Source organism: Benincasa hispida, chromosome 4, assembly GCF_027475165.1.
Source record: "Benincasa hispida cultivar pf3 chromosome 4, pf3_genome.v1.1, whole genome shotgun sequence".
Taxonomy (NCBI): domain Eukaryota; kingdom Viridiplantae; phylum Streptophyta; class Magnoliopsida; order Cucurbitales; family Cucurbitaceae; genus Benincasa; species Benincasa hispida.
The window spans coordinates 55,632,877-55,646,365 of record NC_143481.1 but is presented as its reverse complement, the minus strand read 5'-3'; the positions used below and the strand labels follow the sequence as shown (position 1 = coordinate 55,646,365).

General features: G+C 39.2%; 1 protein-coding gene across 1 annotated transcript; it reads right to left on the bottom strand.

Moving 5' to 3' along the window:
• Positions 1–1,957: 1,957 nt before the first annotated feature.
• On the bottom strand, positions 1,958–2,609 carry LOC150036823 (uncharacterized). Its single transcript, XM_090313249.1, has 2 exons — positions 2,468–2,609; positions 1,958–2,319 (listed from the first exon to the last, which is right to left on the bottom strand). The coding sequence occupies exons 1-2, from the start codon at positions 2,607–2,609 to the stop codon at positions 1,958–1,960; spliced, it is 504 nt and encodes a 167-aa protein (XP_090169375.1).
• Positions 2,610–13,489: the final 10,880 nt, after the last annotated feature.

Here is a 13,489-nt window from a genome sequence, read left to right as displayed (position 1 = left end):
TACCCACATTGCAAAACTTTTGTTGTCGTGCGTTGTCCCCCAAAATGCCCTCCATAGGGTGATTCATGACATTGAAAAAGTATGCGCTGGAAAGCAGTCTCTGGAACATAGAGTTTCAATATCTGGTTTGGTCCCCTTTTGTAGAGATTTGGCTCGTCCCAGTAGTAAAATTTGCATTCATGAATGAGCCGCTTCTTTTGATAGGATGTTTAGTTTTTAAGAAATTGTTTGCAGACCAGGAAGTTGACAATATCTACATACCAGGGTAGTTCTTTAATCTTAAGCATCTACTCATTAGGAAATGATGCGTTCACCTCTGACTGGATGCGATCCACTTCAGGATTCTCTAACCTCGATAAATGGTTAGCGACCTGGTTTTCTGTTCCCTTTCGGTCGATTATCTCCACATTAAATTCTTGAAGTAAGAGAACCCATCGGATTAGTCTAGGCTTCGAATTGTTTTTGGTCATTAAATATCTTATCGCCGAGTGGTCTGTGTGGACTATAACATTTGATCCCAACAAGTAAGTTCTGAATTTTTCAATCGCAAAAATTACCGCTAAAAGTTCCTTCTCGGTGGTGGTGTAATTCACCTGCGTGGAGTTCAATGTTCTGCTAGCATATGCGATGGGGTGTAACGTTGTCTTTAACTTTTGCGCCAAGACTACCCCCATCGCATATCCATTGGCATCGCACATCAGCTCGAATAGCTTTGCCCAATCGGGTGCGATCAGAATTGGCACTGTAGTCAAAGCATTTTTTAGTGTTTTAAATGCAGTGAGGCAGTGTGGATCAAAGTTAAAAGGTCTATCAGCTTCCAACAACGCATTCAACGATCGGGCTATTTTGGAGAAGTCCTTCACAAATCTTCTGTAAAACCCCGCGTGTCCTAAGAAACTCCTCACAGCTTTCACATTTGCTAGAGGTAGGAGTTTTTCTATAGCTTCAATTTTTGCTTTATCCACCTCTAGCCCATTCTTTGAAACCTTATGCCCAAGCACAATTCCTTCTTTGACCATGAAATGACACTTTTCCCAGTTTAGCATTAGATTAGTCTCTTCACATTTTTTAAGTATTCTCTCCATGTTTTGCAGACAGATTTCATATATTTGCCCATAGACTAAGAAATCATCCATAAAGATTTCAACTGAGTCTTCGAGGTACTCGGAGAAGATTTCCATCATACACCTTTGAAACGTACTAGCCGCATTGCATAGTTCAAAAGGCATGCGACGAAAGGCGAATGTTCCATATGGACATGTGAACTTAGTCTTTTCTTGATCCTTTGGTGCGATCATAATTTGGTTATAGCCTGCGTACCCATCAAGAAAACAGAAATAGTCATTCCCTGCTAGTCGGTCGAGCATTTGATCAATGAAAGGTAAGGGGAAATGATCTTTCTTTGTCGCCACGTTGAGTTTCCTATAGTCTATATAAATCCGCCAACCTGTGACAGTCCTCATAGGGATCAACTCGTTGTTTGTGTTAGGGACTGTTGTCATCCTACCCTTCTTCAGAACACATTGCACGGGGCTAACTCAAGTGCTATCTGCGATAGGGTATATAAAGTTGACATCTAACCATTTGATGATTTCTTTTTTGACAACCTCTTTCATCGCAGGGTTCAGTTTGCGTTGAGGTTCTATCGAGCCTTTCTGGTTTTCTTCAAGTCGATTTTGATGCATGCAATACGTCGGGCTAATACCTCTGATGTCTGCGAGCATCCATCTGATTGCTCTAATATATTTCTTTATAATATTGAGCGGTGCAGTTTCTTTTTCTTCAGGTAACGTAGAGGATATGATGACTAGTAAGGTTTCATTCTGGCCAAGGAAAAAATCCTTCAAGTGGGTTGGTAGAGTTTTTAGTTCCAGTGTAGGTGGTTGCTCTATGGAGGGCTTCTGTGCTTTTCTTCCTTCATCTAAATTCAACATTTCCTCACTGTTCAATGTCTCTTTTATTGCATGGCGGTTTCTAAGGATGCTGTCGCATCCTCTCTTTCTTCATTTTCTTCCTCGGACTCCCAATCTTCAACGCAAGTGTGTTCATCGTCAGAATCTAATAAGCCTTCCTCTTTTGGGAACTTTATTGCCTTGATAATATTAAACCTGAGCTTTTTTCCATTGATGCTCATTGTGATTTCTCCCTTGTGCACATCTATTTGAGCACGACCAGTAGACAAGAATGTTTGTCCCAATATGATTGGAACATCTTTATCCGCTTCATAATCTAGGATAATGAAGTCTGACGGTAGAATGAGTTTGTCTATTGTTACCAAGACATCCTTTAATTTTCCTTCAGGGTGTATCAGGGACCTATCTGCAAGTTGGAAAGTCACCGTTGTGGGTGTTAGCTATCCTACATTCAATTTTTTGAAGATTGAAAGGGGCATTAAGTTTATGCTTGCCCTAAGATCGCATAATGCTTTACCAATGTAGATCCCTCCTATTAAGCAGGGGAAAACTACCTGGGTCGCACATCTTTGGTGGGATTATAGTATTTGATTCTTGTGTTGATGCCACCGTGGCGAATTTTTCAGTGCTTCTCTTCTTCGAAACAATATCCTTCAAAAACTTGGCATACACCGGCATCTGCTCTATCTCTTCCATAAATGGAATATTGATGTGTAGTTGTTTTAATATTTCCAGGAAGCGATGATACTGACCTTCATCATTTTGTTTCTTCTTCAGTCTTTAAGGAAATGGAGGTAGCTGTACTTTCACTGTTCCATGGTCTGGAGGCTTAGAGGTGATCGCATCTTCAGGTTCCATAGTCTCGGACTCCTTTGACTTTGTTTACGGCAACAGTTTATTTGATTCAATTGCAGGTTGCTCCTTTGAATCGGTCTTACTAGACTTCTTCCTGACTTCTACCGTCGCCTTTCCACTTCTTAGGGTGACTGCTTGGCGGTATTCTTTCCCTGTATTCCCTAGATTGCGTGGAAGCTCAGTTGAGCTAGGCAATGTCCCTTAGAGTCTGTTTTTTAACTCTCCCGCAATTTGTCCTATGATGAATGTACTTGGTTTTGAAGGACTGTTTCATTCTTTTCGATGTATTTCTTCAACAAGTTTTCCAGGGATGATGGTGGTGGTGTTTGAGAGCTGCTAGCTTGTTGTTGCTACTGTTCGTTAGTTCTTTGGAAAAATCCTGGTGGTCTCTCTCTCTGAGCCATAGGCTGACTACCTTGTTGTTGGTTGTTTTTCTAAGAAAAATTAGGGTGATTTCACCACACTGAGTTATAAGTGTTTGAAAAAGGATTGTTTTTTACAAAGTAGATTGATTGAGGATTTTGTGGACACTCCTCAATAGAATGTGATTCTTCTCATGTAACATAGCTGATGCTTGTTTGCTTTATCGCATTGACTTGCGCACTTCGAGTTCCTGAATTGTTTATTGCGATGCCTTGCAACAAATTTATCATCGCATTCATCTAATTTTGCAATGATGTGATTGCACCATTACTTGCATTACCTTCTCTGGGTTTTATTCTTTGATCACTTTCTTGCTAGTCTTCGTGGTTTTTCGAGATTCGATCAAGAATGTTCTTTGCCTCATCATATGTTTTGTCCAACAGACCTTCTGCTATTGCCGCATTGGCAGCTGTCTGCGATGAAAAATTGAGTCCATGATAGAAAATCTCCATTTGGAGACAATCCAGCAATTCATTGTGTGGGAAGTCGCGTACTAGTCTCTTGAATCTCGCCCATGCGTCACTTAGCGATTCATCTTCTTCTTGTTCAAAATTGGTGATCAATTTCCTCCTTCTGGCATTCTCTATGGGAGGTAAATATTTCTTCATAAACTTTTCCACAACTTGCTCCCATGAAGTTACCTCTCCTGGTTCGAGAGAATAAGCCCATTTTCTTGCTTTATCGCATAGTGAAAATGGAATAACGTGAGTCGAACCTCTTCTGGGAAATATTAGGGAACACAGAAGTGTTATAAATTTCAATGAAGCTTCGTAGATGGGCATGCAGATCTTCACCACGCCGTCCTCCGAACTGTCTTGCTATTTGTATCATTTGTAACATTACTGGCTTCATCTAGAACCTTGATCCATCCAATGCTGGTCTTATGATTCCCGAAGAGAAATCATACAGGTTGGTGATGCATAGTCCCGGATGGGTCTATTGTGATCATTTGCCAGTAGGATAGGATTTTCCATTATGTTGTTTTCATTTGCTACTCGTTCTTCAGGTTGTTCAGCCATTCTGTGAACTCTTCCTTGTCATTTACGTCTGTTTTTCTGTCTTTTGCGAGTACGTCCTTCGCTCATGCGATGCTTGCTTCTTCCTCTGCAGATGGAATAGCAGTGCAACAAAGGTCAAAAGCTGCAAAGAACAAAGAGGTTTGATGTTAGCATAATCTATACCATATTCCCCGGCAACGGTGCCACAACTTGATGTGATGGTTTATCATGCGATGATGTGTGGATGCAATGATCACACAAGTTTTCCTAACAAAGCCCAAGTATAAGCCTTCTTAAGTTCTTGGTAAGTCTAGGGTCGAACACAGAGACTATTAAATAGATATGCGACGGACTCTCTGATTCTCTTGCAGTGGTGATAAAGAAGTAGATGGTGTTTTGATTTAGACTTCCCTATGCGATGGAGTTGAACGCGGAGTGATGAAAATGTAGTGTTATAACAAGTATACAATGAAGGGGTTGAGAAGCGATTTAGCTAACATTTCTCAAAATGGTGTATAAGTCACGCGATCATGCTATACACAAATATTAGTACTACATTTCTCAATGCATAATGCCACATTTTCTATTTCTAGGACGCATGCGATATGTATGGAAAGCAGCATATATAACTTATTTATAAGTCTCTACTCTTGCTTATGCGATCTAATTTGACTCTCTCAAGCCTAGATTCTATCTTTAGACTACTCTCTCAAGTACTTTCAAATGATGAATGATGCATACATAAGACAAAATGATCGCATAAAATGCATAGCTTAAGTCATGCTAGCTAAGTACTTCTCAACCTATTCACAAATTTAGTTACTCATGCATGGTGTGGAGAGACTGAACATAAATTGAAATGAAGTTTCCATTTTTGCAAATAAGGTGTTGAGTACAAAACAACAAATGGATTGAGAAATAACAAGCCATGTAAGCAATGTCTTGCTTTCCATGGCCTTTTACACTACTCTTTATCACTTCAACTTTGTTCCGATTTGCAGACTCTTGCTCTCGCAAGGGTTTGACTTCTCTCCTTTGTAATGTTTTTCGGAAGTCTCTCGATCTATCCGAAAAGTGATTTCTCTCGGCTTCGCCTCACATCCTTGCTCTCTCTATCTCTATCTTCTTTCTCTCTCTGGTAGCATTGGGTATTTATAGATTTCAAGGTGAAGCAGCTCTTCTTACTAATGATTGCAAAGATAGGCAACATTAATTTCCCTACTCTGTTGCGCTGTCTAAAAGTCACCCAAAGTCCAATGTACTTGCAACAGTATGGTTTTTAACAGCTGTCAACTGAATTTCGAAATTGACCGTTATCAGCTTTACATCCCATCATGATTTATTATGTTGTCGTCTTTATGTGAGGTCTTTATGCAATTGCTTTTGAGAAACTTCTCACGGTCACAAATTTAAGTGCTTTCTCACATTGTGCCCTTGGATCACAATTTCATATGCGCCATCGCATTGTACCTGCACAAAATAGGCAAATTAACTGCTTTTATGCGATGAGCATTAGCGATCGCAATTCCTTTAAGTTTGGCGCTTTCAAACATAATATTGCTTATTTTACCATCGCTTTCTCCCATTGTTTTACTAATTTGAGCTATAATAACTTGTATTTCCACCAGTTATCACACTTGCAAACCTCTACAAAGCGGGCCCTATCCGTAGTTCACCAGGATCAGGAATCCCTCTTTAATCCTTATACTACAGACCTATTTAGGTTATCACTTAAGGCATGATCCACTTGTATATCTCATATACATGCTTAAGTTTTCATACGATAACCATGGAGCTTTGTTTATTGCATATGAGTAAATGCCAGATAAAATAACTCTTATTTTATTCATAACAATGTGTATATATTCAAACTACGAGACTCTAGGAGAATTTGGACACCAATCCCAACAATCTCCCACTTGTCCTAATGCCTCAAGAGACTAATGTACAATACAAGATAAAGACATGTATAATATACAATAAACTAGGGCATATCCTAGTATCATTTTCCACTTGCCCTAGACAAGATGCCACATATCCCGCAGACCCAGACTCTCCAGGTGACCCTCAAACATTTTAGCCGTAAGAGTCATTGTAAAGGGATCAACAACGTTGTGCTCTAACGCGATCTTCGTGACTATCACATCACTACGATGCACAATCTCCCTGATCAAGTGGTATTTTCGCTCTATATGCTTGCCCCGACGATGACTCTAAGGTTCCTTCGAATTTTCCACAACCCCACTATTATCACAATAGAGAGTGATAGGAAAATCCATATTTGGAACAACTTCTAAATCTGTAACGAATTTCCTCAGCCAAAAGCCTCTTTAGCTGTTTCACAAGCGGCTACGTATTCGGCTTCCATAGTGGAGTCTGCAATGCATCCTTGCTTGATGCTTCGCCACACTACAACCCCTCCATTCAGAGTGAACACTGACCCCGATGTCGATTTGCGAGAATCTCTATCAGTCTGTAAGGATTAGATCCTTATCTCCACACACGAGCATGTAGTCCGTCGTTCCATGCCTGAAGCATAGGGAATCCATCTCATCTTCTCAACTTCTTGAGGTGTCTTAGGACATTGATCCTTAAACAATACGATTCCATGCCTGAAGGGTAACAAACCCCTCTTGGAATCCTGCATCTTGTACCTGACCAACATTTGATCGATGTACGATGCCTGAGACAAGGCTAACCTCTTGTTTTTACGATCCCGAATGATCTGGATCCTTAGAATATATTGTGCCTCACCCAAATCTTTCATTTGGAACTGGGCAGCTAGCCACTTTTTAATGTCAGTTAGATACCCTACATCATTCCCAATAAGTAGGATATCATCCACCTACAGCACATGTGTTAGCCACAAGCACATGTGTCGGGTTAGCCACAAGCACATGTGTCGGACACACCCAAATCCTTAAGTGGCGTAAACTACCTTTACGGCCTCTCCACAACTCAAAAGATGTTTCAGAAACACTTTTCGAGGCAACGTTGTTCAGGATATAACATGCAGTCTCCACTGCAAAACCCCAAAACGAGTCTGGAAGATGAGCATAACTCATCATAGACCGAACCATGTCCAACAAGGTTCTATTTCTCCTTTCTGATACACCAATCTACTGAGGTGTACCTGGGGCCGAGAGTTGGGATGCAATCCCATGTTCTATCAAATAGTTCTAGAATTGGAGGTCCATATAGTCTCCACCACGATCAGATCGTAGTGTTTTTATCTTCTTACCTAACAAGTTTTCAACTTCAGCCTTATACTCCTTGAACTTGTCAAGGGCTTTAGACTTACGTTGCATTAGATAGACATACCCGTACCTTGAATAATCATCTATGAAAGAGATGAAATATTCATGCCCACCTCGAGCTCTAGCACTCATCGGACCACAGAGGTCAAAATGTACAAGCTTTAAGGCTTCCTTGGCTCTATAACCTTTTCTAGTAAAAGGTCGTTTGGTCATCTTGCCTTCGATGCATGATTAACATACCGACAAGAAGTTTTCTTCTAAACTCTTTAGAAGTCCACTTTTCACCAACTGCTCAATTCTATTGAGGTTGATGTGACCTAACCTTAGATGCCAAAGATGGGCGTTTTCCTTAGGAGAAACCTTTGGTGTTTTAAGTATTGTTGTCGTACTGAACATTTCAATGTTAAACAAGGCTTTTATTACTAACAACCTTAGTACAAATATAAGTTACTTTCCATTGAACTAAAACCAATCTCCATTCCAATAAACACTTTATTCTCAGAAAAAGAGACGATATACCCTTGTTCAATGAGACAAGAAACCGAGATTAAGTAAATCTTGATATGAGGAACTATGAAACATTATCCAATAACAGATAACGTTTCTTGTCTAAAAATAACTTCAGCTTGCCTACAACAACAATTGAAACAACCTCACCAGTACCAACTCGAAGAGTCATCTCTTCCTGTGGCAACGTTTTCCAGGAACTGAATCCTTGATAAGAGGAACTGACGTGATTAGTAGCACCTGAATCAATGATCCAAGCAGAATCAACATTCTCTACCAAACACGTCTCTATGACCAATAAATTAGATTTACTATCTTTAGACATCCTCCCCTTTTGGAGAGTAGTGGGATCTGTATCAGAACATAAATAAGCTCCAAGTTCCATGTCAGAAAACATTTCTCTTCTATGAACCTCAACAAAGTCAGCAACATTTGCTTCCTCTTCCAGGAGTTTAACTTTAGAACTGACACTACTGGTTTTGTCATCCATCCCACTGTGATCGAAAAGTAAGAACTGATGTTCAAACAAATCTTGCAACGAGTCCATGATCTAGCGTGCAATGACCATGTTCTCAACCCTTTTGGCCAAAGCATCAGGTATGCTAGCCAAAATGTGAAGTCGGTCAATGAATTAGCCTTCATCAACACCTCATATGTATTACGAACACTTCGCGATGCATAAAAGGTCAGAACTTGAGGACATTCCTCAACCATGACAAATTTGAGGTCGTTTGCCACAAATACGTTTTACAAGACTCTTTCCAATGTATGTAATTGGTCAAATTAGAGGCATTAAATGAAAATACTAACGTGCTGCTGAAAACAAAAACACATTGACCTACGTTAGGTTTTAAGCAATTACCCGTTGAAAAACTTACAACACCCAATAAGGTTTAGCAAAAATAACATCAGTTTCGCAATGACGCTTCAAAGGTTTAGGACAAAAGCCGACAAAGGGAGGTCAATTATCCCTCCTCTGAATTGAGAAATTCTCAGCCCACTATTAATACCAGAACAACTCTTGCTCCTATAACGACTAGCCATCATTGATTTGGTCAAGAAATCATTAACTTACTTAACAACCTCCCGTAAGTGTGACCTGCCATTTTAGGCCCTAGAGATCTGCCTTAAGTAGCCAATCCGAAGGGAAAAAATCCGATTGGGAAAAAACCTAAAGCGACCCTATCCATTCTAGAGTTCACCTTGATCTTGACCAACTGCACAAAACCTATCAGAAGGGAGATGCTCCCAGGGTGCCATGAGGGAGTACAGAATGATCTCACGGTGCGAACCAATGACAGAGACCATAGGATGTGTTGACACACACCCTTCACCCACTTACTATAAACACTCTCTCCGTCCACTTGATATTGACTCATGAAAACACCATCCGAAGGGGGATGCTCCCAGGGCATGACAAGACCAAGCATGAATTTCACGACGTGAACTTTCAGGGAGAAATGTGAGTGGAATCATTGACATATCAGATACATCTCTTCCTCCTACTGAGTATTTTATAACCTAAGGTTTAGTTTACTTAGAAAAAACACGGCTAAGGATTTTAACTAAGTGACTGTTTAGGTTTTCCCAAGAGTAACTTTTACCTTGGATAGTTGAAACAACTTTTGATCATCATCCATTAAACTTTTTAATGGAATCTTTGACCAACTATCACATGCTTGCAGAAAATCTATCTAATTCACCTTTCCAGGTAGGTTTCTAGGTAGGGATATTCTGTTTCTATCAGCTTAAGTACCCCAGCCTAGATAGAACCCGCCTTAGACAAAAGATCCCTTATAGATAGATTTAATACAATTTTAAGCTTTTATCCCAATCAGTTTAATCCTATTAAACCGATTTAAAAAGATTAAAACTAGGTTACTAATCACATTAGAACCTTTAAACTTAGGTCTATCTCAATCCAATATTAAAATCCTTTTAAAACATGAGTTCACCCTAAGTCCACATGCAACTCTTTCTTATCGATTTTAGTTATAATTTCTATTATAACTCTTATAACATAAACAACCAAAATCAACCACAACGCATAGCAAACACATACGGGGCATTCATAACTTTTACAAATAGCCTAAGTGTCATGCTCCATGCATCGTTCATTCATTGCTACATTTTTATATAACACTTATACAAAACAGCAACGAAACAAGCAAAACATGTTTCCATTCACCCCTATACTATAACGCTTATAATATAAAGATGATGCATGAATATGCTTACTGCATGAATAAATATAACTCTTATATTTTCATGATGTATGCGCATGCTTTCAAGTAATTTCATCATGCCATATTATAATACTTATAATACATGATGCACGAATAGTTGCACAACCTAAGATGGGTTTCAAATCTATATGTCAAACACTTTTCCATATAAACCATATACATCTCATGTATAATAAACAAAAGTTGATGAACCGAGAAAAATTTCCTAAAAAAACTACAAGTTAACTATTATAAAACAAAGAGTCTCTGGTTAAAATAGGCGAATCAGGTCTTGAACCGTCCGGGCGAAGTCCACATCTCCACAGATCGTGTACCAAAACACTTTGCGATCGTCTACATCAAAGAACAAATGCTTTGCTCAATCGTTTACCTATGCTTACAAAGCTAAATGATCATTTAGCAACGATCATGTACCTTTTACTATGCGATGAAGCACAAGGTACGCGATCGTGCAGCGCAACGCAAGCTTTATATGATCGTCTAAACGACTACAATGCGATGAAGCACGATCGTCTAAATGATCACTGAGCAAGCACCTTCATATCGTATACCACGTGATCGTGTAGTCAGTAACTATGCGATGAGGCATTCTAACTACACAATCGTTTAGCGCGCCCCTTCTTCTAAACATTGAGCATCAAATGCTCCCACTACAATCGTCTACCTCCAGAGTCTACGCAATCGGGTAACCAATGCTCACGATAGAGTAAACGATTTACCCCAGCTAAACGATCGTTTAGTAAATACTACACGATCGTATAGAAAAATCTACATGATCGTTTAGTTAAATCCCAATGATCGTTTACCTGAGGCTACATGACACGACCAACTCTTGGTTTTCTTCTTTGCTGAGAACTGCATCTCCATGCTTTCAAACTTCATCATGAACGACTCGACTAACTCAAACACTTTGAATTACAGACTCGATTACATATTAATTATGCCCAAAAACACAAGAGCCCTTACAAATTAACACTTTTTAATTGAAGAAAGTTTAAATAGAGGCAATTAAACCCGTAAATATTCATCAACGCCATCCATAAATGCATTTAACAATTAAACGCAATGCAAAAAACCCACAACAACTGTAAAAGAAGTTCAAAGCAGAAGTGAAATTTGGAATATCAAAACAACATGGTTCTGATACCAATTAAAGGAAATTGGTCATGAGGATTTCCATGACCAGCTGAATGATCTTTCCAAATTTCATTCATATATGAACATTAACAATTACAGTACACAAACGAAAACATATAGGTCATGTAAACAATGAAATTACAGCATGCTTTACTATACGATCAAGGGAAAGAATAACATACCTTTGAAGACTCATCTTCAATCTCCCTTGATCACAAATGCTGGAATAGACTCCAATACTGCAGCACACGAACGCTCGAACTCAGCGATCTCCAAGATCACGAACAATTGGCAACCACCACACAAACACCACAAACTCAATGAACGGCCTTCGAATAACCTCGACGATGTTGAGTTGAGTATGACATTACCACAATGGCTACCTTGGTATTCTCAATGTGAGAATCTAGAAGTGTGGGCCCTGTGTGGACTTGGTTAGAAGACGAGACGGGAGGAAGAATAATCGTGTAAATGATTGAGCAAGTGGGAGATGGCAAATGTCTATCGTGCAGACGATGCCCAATCATTTAGAAGAAACTCCGCGATCGTCTAGCAAAAGCTATATGATCATTTAGCTAATCGGCCAGTTGAGTGTCTATCGTATAGAAACACTCCCCGATCATCTAGTCTCTTCTTCAGCTGTCGTTTAGTAAATCTCATTTACTTGACAGTCACTGTGAGAACTTTCCTGAGAATAGAAATCTCAAGAACATCAACAACTAAATTTAGTAAAACATTTTTCCTTTTATCTCACGTTACCATGAAACAACCAATAACCTCTCACTCAATTATTCAATAATTAATATTATTATAAATATATATGATAACTAACTTACCATACTATATTTATAACCTATAGTTTTAATATTTCATCTCATGAAACTATAAACCATAGCTCTTTTTCTAATTCATGGTACTTAATGTAAATCTCATTTACATTAATCGTCCACTTGATGTATCTCATACACCACACCGATCATATCATATATAATCGAATTACCTCTTGTCAATTTGAACATTTCAAATTAACACAAAGAACTGATCTTCAACTTGAATCCATTGAGCTACCAAGGGGACCTTATGGTCCTGTAGCTCAAAGCTCCAACGGTACGTGAATAACTGACTAAACTCTTTAGTCACGGGATCCACCATTCGTTAACAGCCAGGCACTCCACTAAAGATGGACAGCTGAACTCTGCTTACTACAGATATATCATGTGCCCATCTTAACCAATCAACAGTTCGATAACACATCATAGATCACTCGTAACTACAGTTGGGCCAATAAAATTTATGCCCCTGTAGTTACATCTAACTTCTTAAGTACCATTGATCCCTCTAATGAACATAAGTCATAGTCCTACTATGACTGAGTCCTCTCTTATGTGGACACTATGTTTAAGCCCCAGAATCAGCCCTTAAGGGAGCAATATATCTACTTACCCCTGCTTCGGGGAAGAAGTGAATTCCATTTGTGTAACTGAGTTCCCCACTCCCAAATCAGACAAGTCCCCAAAAGGGTAGGCATGTTGAGTCGGCAATCTGGCCACTCTCACCTATACTAATCAAAGGATCACCCTCAAAGGCAAGAGTCCCAAAACACTCAGGATTGAGGTCATGTCACCTATGGTCATTTAGGTGAGATGTAAGTCTCCAGTATCAACGGCGTAATTTATAGAGACGAATCATCTCGTGGTCCGGTCTTATACAAACTCTTTGTATAGGACACCCCCCTCGCATGTCTCCACATGAATGGTCAGGATCTACCATCTGTAGTAGCTCACAATGCTTGCAAATCTCTACAAAGTGGGTCGTATCCATAGTGTCACCAGGTTTAGGAATCCCTTCTTAATCCCTATACTACAGACCTATTTAGGTTATCATTTAAAGCATGATCCACTTGTATATCTCATATACATGCTTAAGTTTTCATACGATAACCATGGAGCTTTGTTTATTGGATATGAGTAAATGCCAGATAAAATAACTCTTATTTTATTCATAACAATGTGTATATATTACAAACTACGAGACTCCGGGAGAATTAAAACACCAATCCCAACAAATATTTCATCAGCTTCATTGATGACTATTTGAGGTATGGGCATATTTACCTGATGCATCATAAATCCAAAACATTTGAAAAGTTCAAA